This window comes from Desmodus rotundus, chromosome 3, assembly GCF_022682495.2.
Source record: "Desmodus rotundus isolate HL8 chromosome 3, HLdesRot8A.1, whole genome shotgun sequence".
In the NCBI taxonomy this organism is placed as follows: Eukaryota; Metazoa; Chordata; class Mammalia; order Chiroptera; family Phyllostomidae; genus Desmodus; species Desmodus rotundus.
In genome coordinates this window covers 103,361,782-103,386,731 of record NC_071389.1, presented here as the reverse complement: position 1 = coordinate 103,386,731, position 24,950 = coordinate 103,361,782, and the positions used below count along the sequence as shown (strand labels likewise).

The 24,950-nt window shown below is 40.4% G+C and overlaps 1 protein-coding gene and 1 pseudogene across 3 annotated transcripts in view; one reads left to right on the top strand and one right to left on the bottom strand.

Moving 5' to 3' along the window:
* The window catches only part of MPHOSPH8 (M-phase phosphoprotein 8), an 89,843-nt gene that overhangs the window by 19,524 nt on the left and 45,369 nt on the right, over positions 1-24,950 (bottom strand). For 2 of the 3 annotated variants that reach the window (XM_024580775.3, XM_024580774.4), the window contains exons 3-7: positions 18,640-19,485; positions 17,216-17,315; positions 9,314-9,571; positions 4,713-4,838; positions 4,545-4,633 (exon numbers count right to left, since the gene is read on the bottom strand). In XM_024580775.3, coding sequence (XP_024436543.2) covers positions 4,545-4,633; positions 4,713-4,838; positions 9,314-9,571; positions 17,216-17,315; positions 18,640-19,485 — 1,419 coding nt within the window. The remainder of the gene's footprint in view (positions 1-4,544; positions 4,634-4,712; positions 4,839-9,313; positions 9,572-17,215; positions 17,316-18,639; positions 19,486-24,950) is intronic. The other variant, XM_045188079.2, reaches the window with a different exon arrangement.
* LOC128780488 (mortality factor 4-like protein 1 pseudogene) lies at positions 73-917 on the top strand (annotated as a pseudogene).

Sequence of the window (24,950 nt, the reverse complement as noted above, 5' to 3'; positions counted from 1 at the left end):
GTACTCAAATTCATGGACAACAATCTGCAAAAACAGAACTTCAAAAAGATAGGAACATATGCAGGGGGGGAAATGAGAGGGGCTGATCCAGGAAAGAAGACAGCTGGTCTGTAATAGAAAAATGTTTAAGTGAAAACAACAAAGAACCAACAGAAAACACTTGGAAATGGAGATGGTGGAGTACCAGTGAGACACATCAGCCTCTTCCAAGATGTTACTTCTGCAAATGAGGAAGCATTTGTGAACAGAGATGAAGTTAAAGCTGATTCCTGAAAAACTAAAACTATGGCTTATTGATGACTGGGACTTAATTACCTGGCAGAAATAGCTCTTTCATTTTCCTGCCAACAAGAATGTGGATTCTATTCTGGAAGATTATGCAAATTACAAGGCAACAGAGATAAGAAGGATTATGCTGCTAATGAAGTGTCAGGGATAAAAGAGTACTTCAATGTAATGTTGGGCACTCAGCTACAAAACAAATCTAAGACAACAGTATACTGAAATCCTCAATCCTCATGTATTCCCTGAAGTACCCATGTCTCAAGTATGTAGAGCCCCCACATCTCTTGAGATTATTTATACAGACTGGAGCAATGTTGACCTATACAACTCTGAATGAGAGGAGCCTTGCTTTATTACTGAGTATTTTTATGATTTCCTAAAATACCTTGCAAAGAACTGTGCAACTTTGTTTAATGCCAGTAATTACGAAGTGGCTCCTCCTGAGTACCCCTGAAAGCTGTGTAAGGTGCTTACTTACACTATGTTTGGATATCTATAAACATTTCTAGTCTTAGTCCTTCTGTTGTACAAATGATGTACTTTGATTTTCCTTTCTGTTAGTTATAACACAACTGATGTTTGTTTTCTGTTTGATTTTAGACAGAGAATATAAAAGGGGTTTTAGCTCCTTCTTTTTTCTTCTTCCTTTCTAAATGGCTACCAGTGGAGAGACATACTGTAGAGTGTTCTACTGCCTACTTGACAAAGCTGCTTTGGATACTAGTGGTTCTATTTCTTTCACACTGTGTACTTTCATAATATGTATTTATGCTATATGACAAAATGCGAATTCCTAGTTGCAAAGATTCAATTCTGTGTACATAAATGAGGACACTCATCCACTTGTGCTCCTTTTTAAAAATTGGTACTCAAAGAGCCCACCCTTTGTAAGTCATCCACATTGTCCCTCAGGCATTTTATCTTTGTTCAGACTGAAGAGTGGTGGCTTGTTTTATGGTTTTTGCTTTTATGTCTAATGCATGTTTTAACATGATAAACACAATGTATTGTGTATCTACAATTTTATGGAAAAGTCAATCTTTCAGGAATTGTTTTTCAAATCTTCAATACATTTATTCCTTAAATAAAAAAAGAAAAAAGTTTCCTGCAGCTACTGTGCTTTTAATAAAGAGCACCACATGCATCTGTGATAAAAACTTAAGCAGCAAAAAAAAAAAAAAAAGTAGAGTACAGGAGGTAAAGGCTGTCCATTGGACACTACCGTAAAGAAATAAAACCTGACACCGATGCCCTGCTCCGGGACAATCCCACTCAGACTGAGAACAGAACAGATCACGTTTATCACCACTGTTGTTCAAAATGCCACCCATTTCACAAGACTAGAGAAAGAAATATTATTGGAAAAAAGGGAAAGAAAATAGCTATTTTTAGAAGATGATCAAACTCTCTACTTAGAATATCCAAGACAAGTAACTTAAAAATTATCACGGTATGAGAATTTCCTAAAAGTGGCTGGAGACATACACACACACAACACACAGAGAAATCAATACCTTTATCACACACACACAATAACCAGTTAGAAAACAAAATGTGGGACTTCCGGTCAAGATGGAGGTGTATGTAGATTCGCTTTGCTTCCTCACACAACCAAAAGGAGGACAACAACCAATTTAAAAACAAAAAACAACCAGAACTGTGAGAAAACTGTATGAATGTCTGAAAATCAAGGAGTTAAACAAGAAACATTCATACAAACTGACAGGAAGGGTGGAGACAGGCAGCAGGGGTAAACAGGATGTGTGGTAATGCAGCGGCAGCTGGTGAACCAGGCAGTCCCACATGCATGGAGGAACTGGGAGGAACAACTGGGGAGCAAGACAGACCACACAACCCAGTGTTCTAGAATGGGAAACTAAAACCTCAAAACCTCTGGCGGTAAAAATCTCTGGGGATTGCGGAGTGGAAGAACCTCCCAGTCTCACAGGAGAGTTTGCTGGAGAGACCAATGGGATCCTAGAAACTACACAAACCCACCCACAGAGGAATCAGCACCACAAGGGCCCAATTTGCTTCTGGGTAGCGAGGGAAGTGACTGAAAGCCGGCCAAGAGCTGAGCAAGCAGTATTGTTCCCTCTCGGATCCCTCCCCCAACATATGCAGTGAAGTGGGTTGACCCACTCTGCCAAACACCTAAGGCTCTACCCCTTACAAAATAAAAGGTGGTCCAAGACAAAAGAAATATGGTCCAAATGAAACAACAGCTCAAAAGTCTAGAAAAAGAACTAAGCGTTGGTGAGATAGCCAACCTATCAGATGCAGAGTTCAAAACACTGGTAATCAGGATGCTCACAGAAATGGTTGAGTATGGTCACAAAATAGAGGGAAAAGTGAAGGCTATGCAAAGTAAAATAAAAATATACAGGGAACCAAAAGCGAAGGGAAGGAAACTGGGACTCAACTCAACCAATTTGGAGCAGAAGGAAGAAAGAAACATTCAACCAGAACAGAATAAAGAAACAAGAATTCCAAAAAATGAGGAGAGGCTTAGGAACCTCCGGGACAACTTTAAATGTTCCAACATCTGAAAAGGGGAAGAGCAAGAGCAAGAGATGGAAAACTTATTGGAAAAAATAATGAAGGAAAAAACCCCCAATCTGGTGAAGGAAATAAGACTTCCAGGGAGTCCAGGAAGCTCAGAGAGTCCCAAAGAAGTTGGACCCAAGGAGGAGTTCCCATAAGACTATCAACTGATTTCTCAAAAGAAATCTTACAGGCAAGAATGGGCTAGAAAGAAGTATTCCAAGTCATGAAAGGCAAGGATCCACATCCAAGATGACTCTATCCAGCAAAGGTATCGTTTGGAATGGAAGGGCAGATAAAGTGCTTCCCAAATAAGGTCAAGTTCAAGGAGTTCATCATCACTAAGCCCTTATTGTATGAAATGTTAAAGGGACATATCTTTGAAAAAGAAGATCAAAACTATGAACAGTAAAATGACAATAAACTAACAACTATCAAAAACTGAACCTAAAAAACAAAAACAAACCAAGGAAACAACTAGAACAGGAATAGAATCACAGAAATGGAGATCACACAGAGGGTTATCAGAGGGGTGGGGGAGGGGAGAGAATGGGGAAAAGGTACAGGAAATAAGATGCATAAATGGCCCTGGCTGGTATAGCTCAGTGGATTGAGTGTGGGCGTTGAACCAAAAGGTCTCTGGTTCGATTCCCAGTCAGGGCACATGCCTAGGTTGCGGGCAAGGTCTCCAGTAGGGGGTGCACGAGAGGTAACCACACATTGATGTTTCTCTCCCCGTCTCTGAAAATAAATTTAAAAAATCTTTTTTAAAAAAGATGCACAAATGGTAGGTACAAAATAGACAGGGGGAGGTTAAGAACAGTATAAATGGAGAAGCCAAAGACCTTATATGTATGGCCCATGGACATGAACTAAGAGGGGGAATGCTGGTAGGAGGGGGTTGGAGGGGGATAAAGCGGAGAAAACAGGGCAACTGTAATAGCATAATCAATAAAATATACTTAAAAAAGAGAAACAAAATGTGGGAGGAATAAAATTCTAATGATCATAGTAAGATTATTAAAAATTTTTAACACATTTAGGAATACACCTAAAATAAATGTACAATACTATGAAAAACCCAAAAAAGTTTGCTTAAGGGAATAAATGAAGAGCTATGGGGAATAAATGAAGAGTTATTTTCCTAGATGAAAGACTCAAAATATAAAAAAGTCAACTCCCAGCCAAACTGATCTATACATTTCATGCAATTTTATTCACAATCCCAGTGATTTTTTGAAGTGTAATCCCAAAAGATTAAACCTAAAAAATCCACAACTACAGCAAAGAAGAAAATATAAAAATCTTTTCTAAGCAATAAAAGATTAAAAAAACAAACCCTAAAATCCACGAAAAAAGGGTGAGTATACTTCCATATAAAAAACCCTTCATGAATCAGTATTAAATGCCCAGCAACAACAGGAAGTCAGGCAGTTGCTGTTAACAGGCAGCTCCACTGAAACGCAGTGACACAGAACACCCTCATGGCAGCAGTGTTAAACCACAGACCATGTCAGAACCACAGCTAAACCAAATGGTCACTGTAGGGGTGGGAATCCTGGGGCTAAAATTATCTACATCCTGCACTTCTACAATGTTTGAATTTTATAAGGGGAAATGCATAACTTTTGGAGTTACAATAAACTAAACAATTATTTTAAAATAGCTATTTTTCATCTTCCTTTCAAGAGATTTTACAAAGATATATTTACTACCTCTTGGTCCAGGTTATATTCTTCATTTGAATTAAGTGCAATCTTCACAGTAATATAATCTCCATTTTTCACAGCATCCCTCAATAAAGCTAAAATGAAAGAAAAAATAAACTAGGTTTCTGTATTTAGATTCATGAAAAGTATCCACATAACTCCCAAACTACTTACTATTTGGAATGGCATGTGTTTCAGAAAAGTTCTCATCTTCCCCATCAAGATGCTTTTGAAAATCATCTAATTTCATCCATTCCAGCTGCAGGTCCATGCCCAGACTCAAAATCTGCTGTCTGCTGTCTGTAACATGAAAGGGCCTTAAGATACTTTTTTCTGTACTATAAAAAAATACAATGCCATTTTATTAAATTGGTAGTGTCTTAACCAAAATTTTATATACACCTTTAACATATGTCATTATGTAATTGAGTCTTTAATGAAATTTCTGATTTTCTTTGGGAAGTAACATGAGGTTACAGTGTTTTACATTTAGAAGTTACAGTGTTTGAAAGGTATAAATTGGTAACCTATAACTATAAAGTAGTAAAATAGTAGTAAAATAGTAAATTAGTAAAATCATCTTTAAGTACAAGATTAAATAGATCAAAGGATGAGAGAAACCATAGGGATTCTGTTAGAGGAATTGCTAACATTTATTTCTTTGGCCATTCTTCTTGGACATACATTCTTTCAATCCTTTATGTAGGTAAAGTCACTGGAAATGTGTAAATCAGACCTGTGTGTAAGTAAAAGTAATTCCCTTTGATCCTTCCAGATTCTGTTTCCCCTTCGTAAAAGCTCTGTCTGCTGAGAGCCTCCAGGCCTCTCCTCACACTGTGAAGCAAATGCTGGTCTCAAAGGTCTGATCCATGTACACATCGCCACTAGGATGGATGATGGCTCATTCCCTACGGACAGGGTAGGACGTGAGCCTTGACCATAACTCACTTGGGAGTAATTCAGTATGACTGAAAAGTACAAATGTTTGATGGTAAGAACTAAAGAATTTTCACCTAAAACCAATTCCACAAGCAAACAGATGTTTGGCAGTTAACCTTGTTGCAGCCGGCATTGCTCTTTGTCACCTCTGAGCATGGAGACCTGACACACGGCCTCCGAGTGACACACCTGGATCTGGACACCAGCTTCCTGTTAGCTGTGTGACTTGGAGTAAGTATCAGAACTCATGCTACCTCCCTCTCTAAACAGAAAAACTAGCTAATACTCCGTAAATAGTGTGCAACTATTTCCATGAATTAATGCATTTAGACCATACAATGACCTATGAGGAGATACACGTCACTGACGAGGAAAGTGAGGAGCCACATTTGTGCTAAGCCATATGAGTCCACAGTGGTACCTCCTTCCATAACTGCGGGAAACCACAAACCACAGGAAGCACAGGGGAGCAGGACAGAAGAGAGGCCATATAAAATGAGACATGCCATCTCATTTACAGGGCTGTTAAGAGAACACACAGAGCTACAAATGAAGTGCTCACCCTCCCCATGAATCTGTGTCTGTGTCGTTTTTAGATCCACAAGGGCCTTACTCTGAGGTGTCTGCACTGCTAATGTACCTTCTCCATGCCCAGTTAAGTCCTGTATCTCCTGCTATAGTTTTATACAGTTGCCTACATAGGTAACAAGATTCTTGCTGGTGCCTGGTACACAGATGGTCTAGTTGGGCAACCTGTCTATGAGGGCTACAGCTGTTATTCAACCTAGAATGACACTGTCTGCATGGAAACAGGGAGGGCGTGCAGAAGCCAGTGGGCTGAACTCAGTATTTGGCTGGTGATCAGTTAGGAGCCCTGGCAATGAACCCTTTGCACTGACAGGTGGACTGTTCTAAAGGGACTGACCCTATGGCTTGTACAGCAGGAGGCCACAGGGTGGATGATCATGAGAGAGCCCTTGTGGGGTCAGGACATGTGGAAAGACATTTGGGTCTGCCTGCAACAGTCTGAGGCTCCTCACTTTTCTGCATTCCAGCTTATGAGGGGTTGACACCCCCTGGCAATCAGGAAGGTGAGGCCCTGGCCAGGCAGAAGCGCAAGCAACTGACCCTTCAGTAGATACAGCAGATGTGTGCATAGGAGCAGCCACCATAGCACCTGGGTAGATGGAGTATTGCCCCTGATATACTGTGACTTGTTAATGTAGTGACAGCATTAAACAATGCCCACCCACCGGGACTGGTGAGGGATTGTCACATTCACTGTATTGGCCCCTTCCTCCAAGCAAGGGGTCTAAATAACATGACATGATGTCTGGTCAAACCCAAGCTGTCCCCTGTTGCTATGCAAACCAGACTGACACCATTAGAGGGTTAGAGAAACTGAGCACCATCTACAGATACCCTTGTTGAGCAGACAGTAATTGGGGTCATGTTTCAGAGTTCTAGATGCGGAGCCTGGGCAGAAAGAACATGACACTGAGTGGAGGCCCATACTCTCTATGGAGGATGATAGAAAGGAAGGAGTATTAGAGCCACAGATTACATTACTAACAGGTAAGCCATGTTGGCCAGGTAGACTAAAGTACTGTCCTGAGCTTTCATATACCAGACTAAGGACACATGTTGAGGCCCTAATGTCACAAAGGGAGGTAAGTCACAAGAGGCAGCCATTGCCCTGACTCCCACTGTGGAGCAACGTTCTGTGCTGCTGAGAACAGAGTTCTTCACGCCTGGGAGAGGGGTCATCTACAGGAATTTGCAATGGGATGTCTCACCGGGATGAGCGTGGCTTGGCACCACAGGGTGAGGGGAACTACAAAATCTCCACTGGACCAGCTGTCCTGCTAGCTGGACCAGTGGAAAAACACCTGGAATGAAACACGCATCACTAAGAGAAAGTATGAGCTGGGGGGTCCTGGTCTGGCATGTCCCACTCCCAGTCCCTCTCATGCTGCGTCCCCCACCACATGGATGGTATGCATGTCCCGGTCAGGTTCCTAAAGCTGCCAACCCCACTCTCCTCTGCTGGTGTGATCATTTGGCCACCATCTTTGTTCCCTCTGTTGCCCTGGAGGATGTTACAACACATAAGGAAGCCCGTAATAAACTCACCCACCAAGCCTTGAACATCAGCTGACAAAGCCTGTCCCCACTGAACACTGAAGTGTCCCTAGTGAGAAAGCTGTCCTCCAAAATATGATGGCCTTGGACATGATTACTGCCTCACAGCAGGGGCACCTATATCATTGTCCAAAGAGAGTGTGTTCATACCATGAGTCTGCTAATGTATCATCTTCATTAATTCACATGAAGACACAGGTAAATGCCCGAATGATCTAACCCCCAGCCTAGTAGACATAATAAATCATTGGTTTTGATCTTGGGGCACTTGGTGGAAAATTATTTCTGACTTTGGGAATCATTACCTTAGCCTGTTTCCTCTTGCATGTGCCCATACTGATGCTATGGTGTTTGCCTTAAATGCAGCTAGAGAGTCATCAAACAAGCCACCTCCATGCTAATGAAACCCCCATGCTGACCGCCGGGGACACATCATGGAAGAGGAGGCATGTGACATTGTAAGGGTCAGTCATAAGGGGTGGAATGCTGGAAAAGGTCATCCAGAGGATGACCATTTTCCAGATGCAGGCAACTGGAGGCTCCTCATACCTCCCTGTACGTCCTGACCACCATTCCCACAGCGGGAGTCACTTCAGGGATGCAGCCTCGAGAGAGGAAGGAACTGTGAAACCACCTGGACTGAACCCCATTAAGTCCTTCCTATAAACTTTTAAGACTTGGCAGGCAGTGTGGAGATATACTTGTCTAGTGGTCACCCAAGATGAACTTCGTATGTAAGTTCCCTTGCTTATTCCACCTACCACCTGCCAATCTGGGGAGGCTGCGTTTTCACAGTCTCTCCTTGCCCTCCACGTAACAGGTGGTTCATGTATCACCAGGGATGCCCAAGAGTGCACATCAACATCTACTGCATGTGTCCTCATTGTCTGGCACCCCAAATAGCAGAGCTGCTATTTGGCACCTGGCCTCTGGGCAACCCACTTCCTCCTCCCTGTTGTCCATTGGTCCTAACAATTGTCCCTGTTTCCTGCAAGCTCAGCAGTGCATCAACAAGCATGATTTACCTGATGCCCAGGACCTAGTGGTTTTGTATTAACAGGGACGCCCAGATGATCCACTCTGCCATATATTTGGAAACATGTGAAGCTTTACAATTATTGTAAATAATTCTCTTCAGCTGTTTTAAGATTCACAAATTATACAGTCTTATCACATTAACCGTGTTTATTCTGTCCTAGTTACAAATACGTATATGTGCACTCTTTCTTTTAGCCTCTCATATCCAGCGTGCTCAATATCCCACACACGGTTCTCCTTCAGCAGCTGATCTCAACAACCTCGGGAGGACATTTACATCCGTCTTACTTAGGAAATGTCATTTACTACAAAGTTAAAAGGATAGGATCCAAGTAAGTATGCATTTGATAATTTCTTGAAAGACACTGTTAAGATACATAATCAGGCTACTAGGCAAGAGTGGAACAGGTAGAATACCCGAAATCTGAAAAATTTTTAAATGTGCTGAGAACATCACAGGGACTCAAAATATTTGTGTGGTCAGTTAGAAACCACAGAATGACCTAAGTCTTCAATATAAAAAGCTATTTATCCAGGCGATTCAAAAAAACTATCTACATCATTATTTTCTGATCTGGAGTTATAGTGGAAAAAAATAAGGCAAGTGAAATCATATTGCTCTGAAAAATATGCAAACTGACTGCAAACACACTCACCAGAATTCTCGCTGGTTTGGGATGCACCATCGAGGACTTCGTGGTCACCTTCCGCAGCTATGTATGCCCATGTGTCAGTCTCGTCTCTTGTGTTTCTCCTTTCTTTAAGTACCTGCTTGTTTTCCTTGGCTTTGTGATCTTCGGTGAAATTACAGTCCAGTGGTATTTCTTCTCTTTTCTGATTATTCTCAGGAAAATCATGTTTTTCTTCTGGAGTTAATTTAAAGAAATCAAATGCATTTCTAATGTCCTTAAATGCTGGTAAAAAAAATACAATCAGTACGCACTAGGAACCACAAATTTCTATTGTAAACAAAAGAAAATCTGGGTTTGTATGAAAGAAACAGGTATTTTCTTTCTTTTTCTTTTTTAAATTCTCACCCAAGGATATGTTTTTATTGATTTTAGAAAGAGAGGAATGGGGAGAGAAAACAGAAACATCAATGTGAGAGGAAAAACATCGATTGGTTGCCTCCCATATGTGCCCCAACTGGGGACTAAACCCACAACCTTTTGGTGTACAGGATGATATTCTAACCAACTGAGCTGCCCAGACAGGGCATCTTTTTAAAAATTATTTATTTATTTATTTTTTTTTTTAAGAGTGAGTAAGGGAAAGTAGAAGGAGGAAGACGGGGAGAGGAAAGGATAGAGAGGTGGAGAAAGGGGGAGAGGAGTGTGAGAGAGAGAGAGAGGGAGAGGGAGAGAGAGAGAAAGAAACATCGATTTGTTGTTCACTTACTTATGCATTCGTTGGTTGATTCTTCTATGTGCCCTGGCCTGGCATTGAACCCACAAACTTAGTGTAATGGGACAACACTCTAACCAGCTGAGCTACCTGGCTAGGGCCCAAAACAGGCATATTCTTAACTTTTACTAATATCTACCACATGGTTGTAAAGCATGACCAGATCAAAGCCATTAAGAGGTTTCAACTGGTCTTTCTACTGGCTGCTCTATATTTAGAAAGGGTTTCTACCCAACAAGAATGGCTAGTCCTGGTGTTGTGAACTACTCTTAGTTTCCACAAAGGCCTACTGAAGACAGAATAATCCCAGGCATGCCATCACGTGTCCTGCTAGGACAACTGCCTACAACTGTATCCTGAAGCTAACCTTGTACACAGACGATCTCTGGGGTGAGTGGGAAATGGTGGGGTATCATGCCAGCATGCTGACAGTGTACCCAGGAAAACTACCTGATGCCTGTGAAACTCCACTGAAAGAGAAAAGTGAAAAGATGACTGACTAAGTACTAGATCTGATCTAATAACCCCCAAAAGGGGCAGAACAAAATGTAATTAGAAAGAACTCTATTATAAACTCTGGGTACACAGCAAGTCAGTGTTATTAGCAGAGGATACTGAAAATCAGACTCCCAGTAAGTATCATTATAAATAGAATGAGCAGTTGGTTCAAGACATTATGTTCACAGTAAAAATGCACCTGACAGTGACGTGTAAAATAGTAGGGGGAAGAAAGAACTAATTAACTACGCCAATTATACAATATTTTGAATCTTCAATCACTCTTCGAAGGAAATAATTATAGTCACTTAATGTATGATCCATCAAAACAATAATTGATCTTTACTAGCTTCCATTCTGCAGCTACTTAGTCTGATAGTCCTAGACAAGGCACAGAAGAAGAATCTAGTTTAAATGCTACCTCAGTTACATATAGCTTTTGGGAGAAAACTTGGAGGAACAATCCATCTTTAGGATTTACTGCTTCCATGTAAACATGTTTTCCAAGTACTGCTGGTGCAATAAACTAAAATACCCTCTGGGGCTTATTCAAACACCGTGATGGGGGATGTTCTATAAATTACTTATCCCAATAGTGCATGTGTTATGGTACATATTAACATAATCCAAAAATGAATATTCAACATTATGTTTGTATAACTGACACAGAGCTAAAAACAATAAACACAGTAAACAGTAGTTTGTCTCATCTGGTATTCACCATGAAAGAGACATTTACTTTTCTGCCACAGCTAACTTCCTGTCTCTAATTACTCCATCGTCATAAACAAAAGGTAAGCAGGAGCGGAAAATGTTACCAACAACTGAGGCTGTTTAATATAATAAACTAAGATCGCCCTGGCTGGTGTGGGTCAGTGGATTGAACGCTGGCCTGCGAACCAAAAGGCTGCCGGTTCAATTCCCAGTCAGGGCACATGCCTGGGTTGTGGGCCAGGTCCCCAGTAAGGGGCATATGAGAGGCAATGGATCAATGTTTCTCTCTTTCCCTTCTCCTCTCTCTAAAAATAAATAAATAAGGCCTTTCTTTAAAAAAAAATTAAAAATAAATAAACTAAGATAACTGATGAAACAAAAGCAGCCCACAGTTCTAAACTGCCCAGTGAATGAAGTTTTGAAGTTTTGAGGTGTGCCTGGAACTTCTAAGTCAACAGGGTGACATAGGTAAACATGGCACTCGAATACTCCCATAACCACATCAAAATTACAGCTACACTACAGAACCACCATCATTCAGAACTGCCTGAAATCTAGCTAAATGGAAGTCCAACAAGTAGGGATTTAAAGAAGAAGCCACATCAAGATTGCTCGGAGGGGAGGAGATACAGAATGAACTGATCCCACACCCACATGTATGGATAAAAATCAAGGGGAATATCTCAGCTGTGGAGGCCCCCACTTGAGGAGGAAGGGATCCCAGCCCCACACCAAGACTCTCAGTCCAGGGTTCTAGAGTCAGGAAGAGAAGTCTTCACAACTTCTGGCTGTAAAAACCAGCCGGGATTGTGGCTGAGTGAGATGGAGGACTTCTGGAGTCCCAGGTTTTCCTCTTACTGGGCCTGTGTCTGGACTTACATGGATTCACTTGCTCTGAGCTCTGGCACTGGGGGAGCAGCTTGAAAGAAACTAGGGACATATGGGGAGGAACTGCATTGTCTGGCATCAGAGTGAGAGCTGAGGGGGGCATCTCTGTGACAGGGAAGTGCTGCTGGCAGAGGCCACTATTCCTGTTCTGAGCCCTGCCCCCACAGAGATGGCAGGCGGGCACCATACCTGAGTCTTCATTAACCTGGGCAACACTCACTCTGCCCTGGTGATTCCCTGAGACCCCTCCTCACCCAACTTGCAGGATCCACCCAAGCTATTTCTAGTGGTTTTCCATAAAAATGGTCTCTCTTGCCTCATTCTTTAGACTTTCCTAAATTCTCTCAAACCAGCACCATCGGGCCTCTGTGTACCCCATACCTCTTGCTAAGTGGCCCCAGGTCTGGCACTGTATCAGCAGTCCATGGTTCACAGCTTGGCCTTTCATGGGTACCTCCAAGCCCAGTGTAAGTAGCAACCATATGAAGATCACTCTGTAGCTCAAGCTAGGTGGCCCTAGGCAGGTCATAGGCAGTGGCTTACCTTGCACCTCCTGGGAGGCCCCAGAGTCAGTGCACCCAGTGGACAGCTTCAGATCACACTGCATTACAACCCTACCACCTCCATGAATGACACACTCAAGGAGCAGACTCAGTGTGCACCAAAGTCCCACTGATGCAAGTCCTGCTCCACAGTGTAGACTCTTGCATAGCAACTCCTCCCTGTAGTTGCAGGTGGTCCTCACAGAAAATCAGCCTGGGGGTCAATCCCTCCTAGTGACTCCAATAGCAATCAAGGCTCAACTACAATAGGACAGTGCATACAGCCCACACAGGGGCACACCTGTAGCATCCAGCTCGAGTGACTGGCACACCAGCTGGATGCCACCATCCGAGCTGGATATGCCATTAGCTTTACAGGACACATACTACATACACAAGGCCACTCTTCCAAGTCTGAAAGACATAGCAGCTCTAAATAATACATAGGAACAAACACAGAAAAACAACTAAAACATAGAAACAAAGAAACAGGTCCCAATGAAAGTACAGGTGAAATCTCCAGAAAAACAACTAAGTGAAATGGAGACAAGCAATCTACTAGATGCAGAGTTCAAAAACTGGTTATAAGGATGCTAGAAGGAATTAGTGAGGACCTCAAGAGCACACACACAAAAAATTCCAGTCAGGGACTTCTGGTCAAGATGGAGGTGTAGGGAATATACTGTGCCTCCTCACACAACCAAAAGAAGGACAACAACAAACATAAAAACAAAAAACAACCAGAACTGACAGAAAATTGCACTGTATGGAAGTCTGACAACCAAGGAATTAAAGGAGAAACATTCACTCATACTAGTAGACAGGTGGAGATGGGTGGCAAGGACGGAAAGGATGTGCAGCAAGGTGGTGGTTGGCGGACCAAGCGGCCCCACATGTACACGCAGATAAATAGGGAGGAACAACTGGGGAGCGAAACAGCCTGCACAACCCAGGATTCCAGACAGGGAAAAGAAAGCCCCAAAACCTCTGGCTGTAAAAACCTGTGGGGGTTGTGGTGGTGGGAGAAGCTCTCAGCCAGACAGGAGAGTTGAATGGAGAGACCTACGGGTTCTAGAACATACACAAACCCACCCACCCAGGAATCAGCACCAGAAGGGCCCAATCTGTTTGTGGGTGGGGTGGGAGGAAGTGACTGAAAGCCAGCTGAGAGCCCAGCAAGCAGAACTGTTCCTCTCTGACCTCTCCCCCACAGATAGTGCCACAACGCAGTGACATTTGTTGACACGTCCTGGCGAATACCTAAGGCTCTGCCCCTGACAACAAAACAGGTGCACCGAGACAAAGAAATATGGCCCAAATGAAAGAACAGATCAAAACTCTAAAAATAAGCCCTTGATGGTGTGGCACAGTGGATTGAGTACTGGCCTGCTAACCAAAGGGTCACCAGTTCGATTCCCAGTCAGGGCACATGCCTGGGTTGCAGGCCAGGTCCCTCAGTAGGGGGCATGTGAGAGGCAACCACACACTGATGTTTCTCCCCTTTTCTTTCTCCTTCCCTTACCCTACCCCTAAAAATAAATAAAGTCTTAAAAAAAAACATAGAGGTAAAACTCCAAAAATAGAGCTGAGAGACATGAGACGGACAACTTATTAGATGCAGAGTTCAAAACACTGGTATTCAGGATGCTCACAGAAATGATTTGAGTATGGACAGAAAATACAGGGAAAAGTAAAGGCTATTCAAAGTAAAATAAAGAAAAATATACAGGGAAACAACAGTGAAGGGAAGGAAATTGGGACTCCAATCAACAATTTGGAGCAGAAGGAAGAAATAAACGTTCAACCAGAACAGAATGAAGAAACAGGAATTCCACCCTGGCTGGTGTAGCTCAGTGAATTGAGTGTGGGCTGCAAACCAAAGGGTTGTTCATTCGATTCCCAGTCAGGGCACATGCCTGGGTTGCAGGCCAGGTCCCCAGTGGGGGCCACATGAGAGGCAACCACACACTGATATTTCTCTCTCTTTCTCCCTCCCTCCCCCTCTCTGTAAAAATAAATAAATCAATACATAAAAGAGTTGTTAAAAAAAAAAAAAGAATTGCTCTTAAAAAAAAAAGAATAAAAAGAAACAGGAATTCCAAATAACAAGGAAAGGCTTAGAAACCTCCGGGACAACTTTAAACATTCCAACATCTGAATCATAGGGGTGCCAGAAGGAGTAGAAGAAGAGCAAGAAATTGAAAACTTATTGGAAAACATAATGAAGGAAAACTTCCCCAATCTGTCAAAGGAAACAAACTTCCAGGAAGTCCCAGAAGCTCAGAGAGTACCAAAGAAGTTGGACCCAAGGAGGAACACACCAAGACACATCATAATTAAATTACCCAAGATTAAAGATAAGGAGAGAATCTTAAAAGCAGCAAGAGAAAAGGAGAGGGTTACCTACAAAGGAGTTCCCATAAGATTATTAGCTGATTTCTCAAAAGAAATCTTACAGGCAAGAACGGGCTAGAAAGAAGTATTCCAAGTCATGAAAGGCAAGGATCCACATCCAAGATTACTGTATCCAGCAAAGCTATCATTTGGAATGGAAGGGCATATAAAGTGCTTCCCAGATCAGGTCAAGTTAAAGGAGTTCATCATCCCCAGGCCCTTATTATATTTAATGTTAAAAGTACTTACCTAAGAAAAAGATAAAAAATATGAGCCGTAAAAAAAAAAATATGGACAGAAAATAACAATAATCTCACAACTTTCAACAACTGAATCTATAAAAAACAAAAACGCAAACTAGGCAAACAATCAGAACAGGAACAGAATCACAGAAACAGAGATCACATGGAGGGTTATCAGCTGGGAAAGAGGTGGGAGAGAATGGGGGAAAAGATTCCCTGTACTACGGGGAATAAGCAGCATAAATGGTAGGTAAAAATTAGGGGGAGGTTAAGAATAGTATAGGAAATGGAAAAGCCAAAGAACTTACATGTACAACACATGGACATGAACTAAGGGGTGAGAGGGGGGTTCACGGCAGAGGGGAATAAGAGAGAGAAAAAAATGGGACAACTGTAATAGCATAATCAATAAAATACACTTAAAAAAATCCTGTGAGAAAAGAAGGTTACACTAATTGAAATAAAGAACAATTTACAGGGAATCAATAGTAGACTGGATGAAGCCAAGAATCAAATCAGTGATTTGGAATATAAGAAAGCAAAAAAACACCCAATCTAAACAGGGAAAAGAAAAAAAGAATCCAAAAAAATGAAGATCGTATTAAGAGCCTCTGGGACAACTTTAAGTGTATCAACATTTGCATCATAGGTTTCTGGAAGGCGAAGACAGTTAGCAAGAAATTGAAAACCTATCTGAAGAAATAATGATGGGGAAATTTCCTAACCTGGTAAGGAAATCGACAAGTCCAGGAAGTGTAGACAGTCCCAGACAAGATGAACACAAAGAGACCTAAGCCAAGAAACACTGTAATTAAAACACTAAAGGTTAAAGACAAAGAGAGAGTCCTTTATGCATCAAAGGAATAGCAGTTGGTTACCTACAAGGGAGCTCCCATAAGACTGTCAACTAGATTCTCAACAGAAACTTTGCGGGATACAAGGGAGTGGCAAGAAATATTCAAAGTGATAAAAAGCTAGGACCTACAACCAAGTCTACTCTACCCAGCAAAGCTTTCATTTAGAATGGAAAGACAAATAAAGAGCTTCCCAGACAAGAAAAAGTTAAAGGAGTTTGTTACCACCAAACTGTACTACAGAAAATTTTAGACGGTCTTCTTCAAGGGAGGATAAATAAAAGATCAAAAATGCAAACAATAAAATGACAATACATACATACCAATCAACAATTGAATATAAAAAACAAAATAATTGAACAAGCAGAACAGAAACAGACTCATAGATATAGATAACATTTTGAAGGCTGCCAGATGGGGGTGATGGGTGAAAAAGGTAAAGGAATTAAGAAGTACAAATTAGTTGTTACACAGTCATAGGGATGTAAAGTATATCATAGGGAATAATAATATTCTAATAACTATATATGGTGTCACATGGGTACAAGATTTATTGGGATGATCACTTAGTAGGTTATGCAAGGTCTAATGACTACACCTGACACTAATAAAATACTGCATGTCAACTTTAATTGAAAAATAATAAATGATGAAAGAAAATACTAATTAGCCCTGACTGGCATGGCTCAATAGGTAGGGCGTCATCCTATAAACTGAAAGGTAGATGGTTTGATTCCCAGTCAGGGCACATGCCTAGGTTGTGGGCCAGGTCCCCCGTCTGGGGTATGCGAGAGGCAACCAATTGATTTTCTTTCATGCATCAATGTCTCTCTTCCTGTATTTCTCCCTCCCTTCCCCTTTTTCTAAAAATAAGTAAATAAAACATTTAAAAAATGTATTTAAAAAAGAAAGAAATTTGCCAGTTCAGTGACATTGCAGGTTAGAAAAGAGTCTGTCTCACAGTACATTAAATTCCTTGAATAAAAAAGATGGCAACAGTAAATGGCAGTATTAACACTCACTCTTTAATCCTTTTAGCTCTTTGCGGCCTTTTTCTTCCTTTTCTAAATCATGCCTTTTCTGGTATTTTTCTTTGGGTTCATTTTTTTTGGTCTCTTTTTCCTGAAAGAAACACATGTAAGACCCCAAAACATAATAGCTGCTACCACCTGATGCCTTTGTGTGCCATGACCTGACCACTGATGATTAAATCTTTTACACATTAACTGCTTCCTCAATTGAGATTACTACTTAACCATAATTTACAGTCCTGGCTGGTGTGGCTCTGTGGATTGAGTGCCAGCCTGAAAACCAAAGGGTCACCTGTTCGATTCCCAGTTAGGGCACACGCCTGGGTTGTGGGCTAGCTGCCCAGTGGGGGATGTGTGCGAGAGGCAACCACACATTGATGTTTCTCTTTCTCCTTCCCTTCCCCTCTCTCTAAAAGATAAAGAAAATCAGAAAACATAATTTATAAAACATAAAATTAAAAACCCAATACCAGTTTCTTGAACTCTCTGTTAAGAATTTATTACTAAAAATAAAGAAAATTCCAGCTCTCACTGGTGTGGCTCAGTGGGTTGGGCATCACCCTACAAACTTAAATTTTGCCAGTTCGATTCCTGGTCAGGACACATGCTTGGGTGTGGGCCAGGGCTGCGACTGTGGGAGCAAGAGAGGCAACTGACCATTGTTTTCTCTTTCTCCCTACTCCTTCTCCCTCTAAAATACAAATAAAATCTTTAAAAATAAATTCCCCAAAATGTTATCCTACAGTCCAATTAACCAAACATGACGTTTTGTTTATGCACACTCTGCCTTCTGAGCTAATTTTGCTGATAGTTTTGTTGTTTAAATGTTTTTTTAAATTTACATTGCATAGACATTTTTATGAGAATGTGTTCATAAAATTTTGTAAACTTTTATTTTTGCTACACTGACCTAATAATTAATATTTCCATGGATATATAATGGGTCTCAAGTTGATGCAACATTTTCTTAACCATTTCCCTAATGGCTAAACAGTTAGACTGGTATTAGTTTTAGTGATGATAATACTGCCATAAATATCTTTGTCTACAGAGCTCTCTCTCCCTTGAAAACGATTTCCTTAAGCTAAATCTACAAAACTGAAAATAATGGATAAAAAATTACTGCTTTTATAGCCCTTGATAAATACTGCATGTATCAATACATGTATGAATATTTTCATAATGTGGAAAATGTTCCCAATTTGAAAACTCATATAAAACAATTTGTACAATAAGGGGATAAGCTATTAAGTATACTCTTGCAAGAAATGACTTAATGGGAGAAAAACTCTTCTTCTAGTTCTACTGTTTTCCATTATTTGTGAAACTCTGACTATTCAAAGGAATGCTAGCTGGATAGGAACATTCCTTATCTTGTAAGATTTTAACATACAAACAACCGCCCTCGTACTCACTTCCCTGGCCAAGTCAGTGGATAGAAGGCCCCTCTCTTCCTCACCCAGCCTTGAGCTCTTCTGTGTATGGGAAAATGCATGTGTCAGACTATCTGACTCTGTGGTATTTCTGCTTTTGTCTTGATTCCTTTGCTTTTTATGTGCATTTTTCTTCTCTAATGAAAGGTTCTTGTTTTCTAGCTTTTTGCTCTCTTTAAGTTCCTCGGCCTTTCTGGGTTTCTTTTTGTTTCTCTTTCCTCTGACATCAGCATCTTCATCAGCACTCCCACAGCCATCCAGATGTTTATCTAGAATAGCGTCTTGAGTTCCATCTGGCCCTGCTTTGTCTTTTCCACTTTTAATCTTCAGTTTCTCTTCTCTGTTGTCAGACTGGAAATCTTCACTGTCCCCCTCATGAAAGGGAGGGTCATTAAGTAAACCTGATTCAGATTCCAACTGAGATTCAACGCATTTGTCTTTTTTTGTTTTTCTGTTTTCTCTGGAATCTTCTTTTATTTTACTTTTAAAATCTCTTATTTCACCCTTTTTAACTTTCTTTAATTCCTTAGTTTCTTTTATATCGTCCTTTTTGGGCTTTTTGGATTCCTTTAATTCTTCTTTGGCTTCGGAAATTCTTTTCTTTGTCCTTAAATCAAAACCTGAAATTTCAATGCTCTCCAGGTCTGGCTTTGGTTTCTCTTTTAGTTTACCAGTCTTTGCTTTTTTCTTCTTCAGATCATCGGGGCTTTTCTCTTCTCTCTGCCTTAATTTTTTCTTTTTCTTTTTTGGAGAAGTGTCTTCTTTTGTCTCACTCTGCTGATCGCTATCAGAGTTTGCCTCAAATATGTCATTATTTAAGGACAGTCTCTATAAAACAGAAAAAATTTAAATGCTCATTAACAGTAATTTGAAAGGTTTTAAAAAGTAGTACTGACAATATCTGGTAGAAATGTTTTTTTCCTCCCTAGATGTTTCTCAACTCCTTGAAATTACTTACCTAGACAGAAGTTGTTTAATATTACCTATATCTCTGATAGCAAATAGTTGTTACTGATGAGGAGCTTCAATTTAAGAAAGCAGATGTGAACAATAACAGTCTTATGTACGGTGGTGGTGGTGGTGATGATAGGGTTGTAAATGATTTGAATTACAAAATTCCCCAAATCACCAAGTAACTAATTTATATGTACTTTCTTGGTTATCATTTAATTAAAAAAAAACAAAAAGTAGTTACCAATCCAAACACAAAGTTTTTTTTAAAAAAAGGATTTAGGTCCCACAATGTCCATAAACTTGCTGTTAAGCTTCACTAATATATGGAATGAGTAAAGATGGTACCCAAATTTCACCTCTGCAGCTGATTTATTATATACAGTTGATCCTTGAACAACACAGGAGTTAGGGGGAAACAAGCCCTGCACACTTGGAAATCTGAGTATAACTCTGAATCCCCCAAAACTTTACAGCTGTGGGGGACTGGTTTCAGGACCCCCCCACCAGCCACAAATACAAAGCTCCTTGCATGCTCAACTCCCTTATATAAAATGGCATAGTTCTAATATAAACATAGTGGGTTTATATTGGGTCCCCATGCAAATGAGGAATGTGAGAATATGGAGGGCTGGGCTGATGGTATATTTACTGAAAAAATCTGCATATAGGTGGACCTGTGCAGTTCAATCCCATACTGTTAAAGGATAAACTTACTTCAAATTAGATATGGAGGGACTGTGAGGCAGGGAGAAAACAGATACTAATTAACAAATAAATGCACCTATTTATCAAATTGATAATATAACCACAGAGAAGAAAAACAAAAGAATTAACCCAAGTAACTTTAATACTAAACACCCCTAGTGAATCTTGTAAGTACACCAAACCTGCACATAAATTTGGAATTTTACAAGAAGATGGGTGTAGCAAATCGGAAGCTAATTTCTAATCACTGTAGTATGTAGAAGTCAGTACAAATAGAATTGATGGGAACCAGTGTTCTCACGATATAAAAAGGAAGCTAGTACGATGACCAATGAGAATGACAAGAAGCCCCTGTAGTGATGGACTGAACAAACATGTACTTTTTCCTTTAGTTCTACTTTGCGCTTAGAAATAATGGTACTCTAGTAGCAATAAGTACATCTTCGTTTCTAAAACCTCTTCCCCCCTAAAGAGAACCAGGGCCAGAGCAAAGAAGTTCATGGCAATACTGAAACACTTCTGCAAGGATGTGCTCAAAATTGGCAAGAGAATATCAAAAGGATGCAGGAGGTGGCTTGAAGGGGCTCCCACTAGATAAATTTGGAACCATTTTAGCATTAAGGCAAGTAACAACAGTAATGGACATAATGCATTGACAAAGGGGTCCATCAGTATATTGACACTAAGGGAGAGGGAGGAGTGGCCCTTTACAGACACAGACTGAAAAATACAGAATAAAAGAATTAGAAAAATCAGTATTACAACCACCACAGTAATAACTAATGAGGCATGAATCATACAAGTATTTTAAAATCAAGGGGTGAGAGGTTATTGGGGAACAAGAGATTTTCACAGTTTCAAAGATTACTTGTTATTAGATTATTTATCATCAGGTTACTTGTTATTTTAAAAGTAAAAAGGTATTTTTAAAAAGGGAGAAAAATGGGCCTCGCTATCATATAATTTATAATCAATAAATTAGAAAACTGACATATCTTGATATAATTAAGGCACACTACACTGAATCTATTCATGAGGAAACAAATCATCTAATGCCAATTTTTAAAAAATACAGTTTATTTGTGATTTAACATTAATAAGCTTTCATCTAATTCCAATTTGAACAAATAACTTTCTATAAAACAACTGGCCTAGACTCATAAAAAACTGTCCATGTCATGAAAGACAAAAGGTTATGAATATCCAGAAAACAGGAAACTAGAAAGACATGAGGTGAAGTGCCCTGCATGAGAGAAAGCAATAAAGGACCTTCAGGGACAATGGAGAAGTCCTAGTGAATGCAGCGATGTGTCAGATGGCCATCAGACAACAGTGTTGCTGACATAACACTACTGATGTGTCACAGTGGGGAATCTGAATTTCCCTGAGGATGTGCCTGTAGTTAAGAGACACATGCTGAGGAATTCAAGAAAGTCTGCAATGTCTCTGAAGTTACTGTGTCCTCACCTACAGCTACCCCTCTGCTGTAAGTAATCTCTGTAAGAGTACTGAACGACTTCTACTTTCTCATGTTCCTTCTGTCCTAAAGAGTTTTCCACGGCTGTCCATCCCCTTGAAAATCATGCTGCTAATGACTGGTGTTGATCTTACTTCCAAACTTGAAGAATTAAAGATCCTGATTTTACTTGCCTTTTCTGCAATGATAAAGGGAAAAGGAGGGGAAGAGGAGGACTAAATTTAATCTTGCCAGGTGTATGATTAATATTACTTCAAACATGTTTAAACAAGAATTATAAAACTGATTTTTTCAAAATACAGTCAATCAGATTATTACTTGGAAAATAGTAATAACAAGCACTATCCTGCATCCTATGCCAATTCCCAACCCATATCTTTTTCTTTAACTCAGGCCTGTATTTCTAGTTGGAGACTTGACATCTGCATGAAAAGACAAGTAAGTAACATGTTCAAAACTGGACCCATTCCCTAAATACACCATCATTTATCTAGGTTCCCAAACATGTAATCTTAGTCATTTTTTACTCCATTTTCCCCCCTAAGTCAGATCAGTCACGAAACCCTGTGGAATACGGAATCAGTGCTTCAACCTACACTACCTGAATTCAGTTCCTTAACTCTCCCTTTCGGCAGTCTCTCCCCACTCCAGAATCAATTATATCCCTGCTAATAAAGGTAGAAGGGATGACAGAACTAGGAAATTACTATTTTCCAACCTCTAATGAATTGATGGTTCTAGGCAATGATCATCAATGGCTCCTAAAACCTACACATCAAATGTTAGGAGCACCCCAATAATGGAGCAGATGGAAAACACCTAATCTCAACGATTGCCTCAACCTCACTAGGTGTTTTCTGATGGGTTGTGATGGGGGTTTATGACACCAATTATGACTTTCCCTGAAAAAACCAATTAAACCTGAACATAGCCATCCTTCTGTATCTAGCTACCACCTTACAGAAATAAAGGGGATAGAGAAACATGTTAAAAGACAACACACTCAGCCAAATCCAGAATACAGGAAATTCTACAGAAAAATGTGGTTTCTTTATCAAATAAATAGCATGGGGAAAAAAGGGGGAAGGGTTAGAGGTACAAATAGTTACATATTAGGAGAGATTTTAAGAGTTTATCAATGATATACAACATGTAGGCCATTTTCAAATCCCAATTCAATCAACAAAAAATGTTTTTGTTTTGAAACAACAGGGGGAAACTGAACATATTATTAGATATTAGAAGATACTATGAAATAAGTATAAACTCCCTGGTATGATAATAATATAGTGGGTGTTTTAACAATTCCTTTTACATACTGAAGTATTTCAAGGGGCAGTGATATGACGTCTGGAATTTCCTTCATAATACTCCAGCAAATCAAAAGGGAGGGGGAGAAGCAGAGAGGAGAAAGAAGAATGTCAAAGTACTGATAGATGTGGTGGTGACATTACAGCCTCATGATACTGCCCTGTCCATTTTTAGATGTTCAAACTTTCCTTAACAGAATTCTTTTAAAGTCATCTTTCTGAAACATCAATCTCATGATATGACTTCCCTCAAATTTCTGCTGGTCTTTCTAATGCTCGAATGGTCAAGCTGGACCCCAGCTGCACACCAACTTCCCCAACCTCCCTTCTGCTTCATTCCCATGTAAACCTTTAGCTTCTCCCACCATTTCCAAGGCAGGTGCTTTTGCACAAACTCTGTTGGTTTGTCCCTGCCTCACCTCCTAAGGTCCCTTGAATTCATCAATTTAAAAAAAAATTTTATTTATTTTTAGAGAGAGGGGAACAGAGAGAGAAAGATCATTCGATGAAGAAACATTGATGAGAGAGAGAAACATCCCAACCGGCAACCCAGGCGCGTACCCTGACCAGGAATCAAACCAGCAACCTTTCAGTTTGTGGCACGATGCCCAACCAACTGAGCCACACCAGTCAGGGCAAATTCCTCATTTTTAAGGGCTCAGGACAAACGATGAATCCTGTGTAACTTTCATGCTCATCTCAGAAAGTTAGTCGCTCCTTCCTGTTTGACTCTCCACAGCACACAGCGCTACCCGAGAACACGTGTCCCTGCTTCAACACCTCCCCACCCTGTCCTGAGTTCTATGAAGACATACCTCACACCCTTTTCTGTGTGCCTAGTGATGGACACACATTATAGCTGGACTTCTAGATGAATGAACATGAAATAATTAGAAATGAGGCTGGAGTTATCCCTTTTATTGGGTAAACAACTTAAAAGAATTCTAAAATTCTGAAAATCCTAAATTATATAAACAAAGAAAATCCTCTGGGGAATTTCCATTCACCAACTTTAAAATGGAGCCTCCACAGAAACTACTAGATCAATCTCCTTGTTGCCACAGACATTCTGCACTGTATCTACTCTCTCAGCCTTGTCCCTGTCACCCAGCAGTGTTCCCTGCCCCATTTGGTGTCTGCTGTAGCTATTACACAATAGGGTGGCAGGGTCACTTGTAAGCTCCTGATCCTTCTAACTCTGCCTCAGTCATCTGGGAGAAGCTTGAGTGCTGGCTACTTAGTATCTCCAAAAAAGGCCTTTTCTTTAGTCATTAGTCTATTCCAAGAGAGTTACAACCTGAAAGTTTTAAATATAAAACAGGTTGATTTAACTAGTTTATAAATGTACCAGTTAGATTTTAGGCACCAAAATACTCTATTTGAAAGAATCAGTTAGCTGTATTTTAGATGAATTGGTAGGTTTGCTCCCTGGCTGATCCAGCCCTGGAATCCTTAGCCAGATCACTGAAATTAGGACATAAAGATTTGCTGCCATCTACCTCACAGCATTATTGTCTGCCATCACACAACATTACTAGATGATAGAAATACTGATCTATTAGTGTTCACTTTAAAATAACTATAGTCCTGGCTGACGTGGCTCAACTCGATGGAGCACTGTCCTGTAACCAAAGTGTTGCGGTTTGAGTCCCAGTCACTGCACATGCCTAGGCTGCAGGTTCAATCCTGGTCCAGGTGCTTACGATCCCTGGTCTGCATGCATATGAGAGGCAACCAATTGATGATTCTCTCTCATGTCAATGTTTCTCTCTCTCCCCCTTCTTCTCTCTCTCTAAAAGCAATGAAAAAAATGTCCCTGGGTAAGGATAAAAACAAAAACAATAACA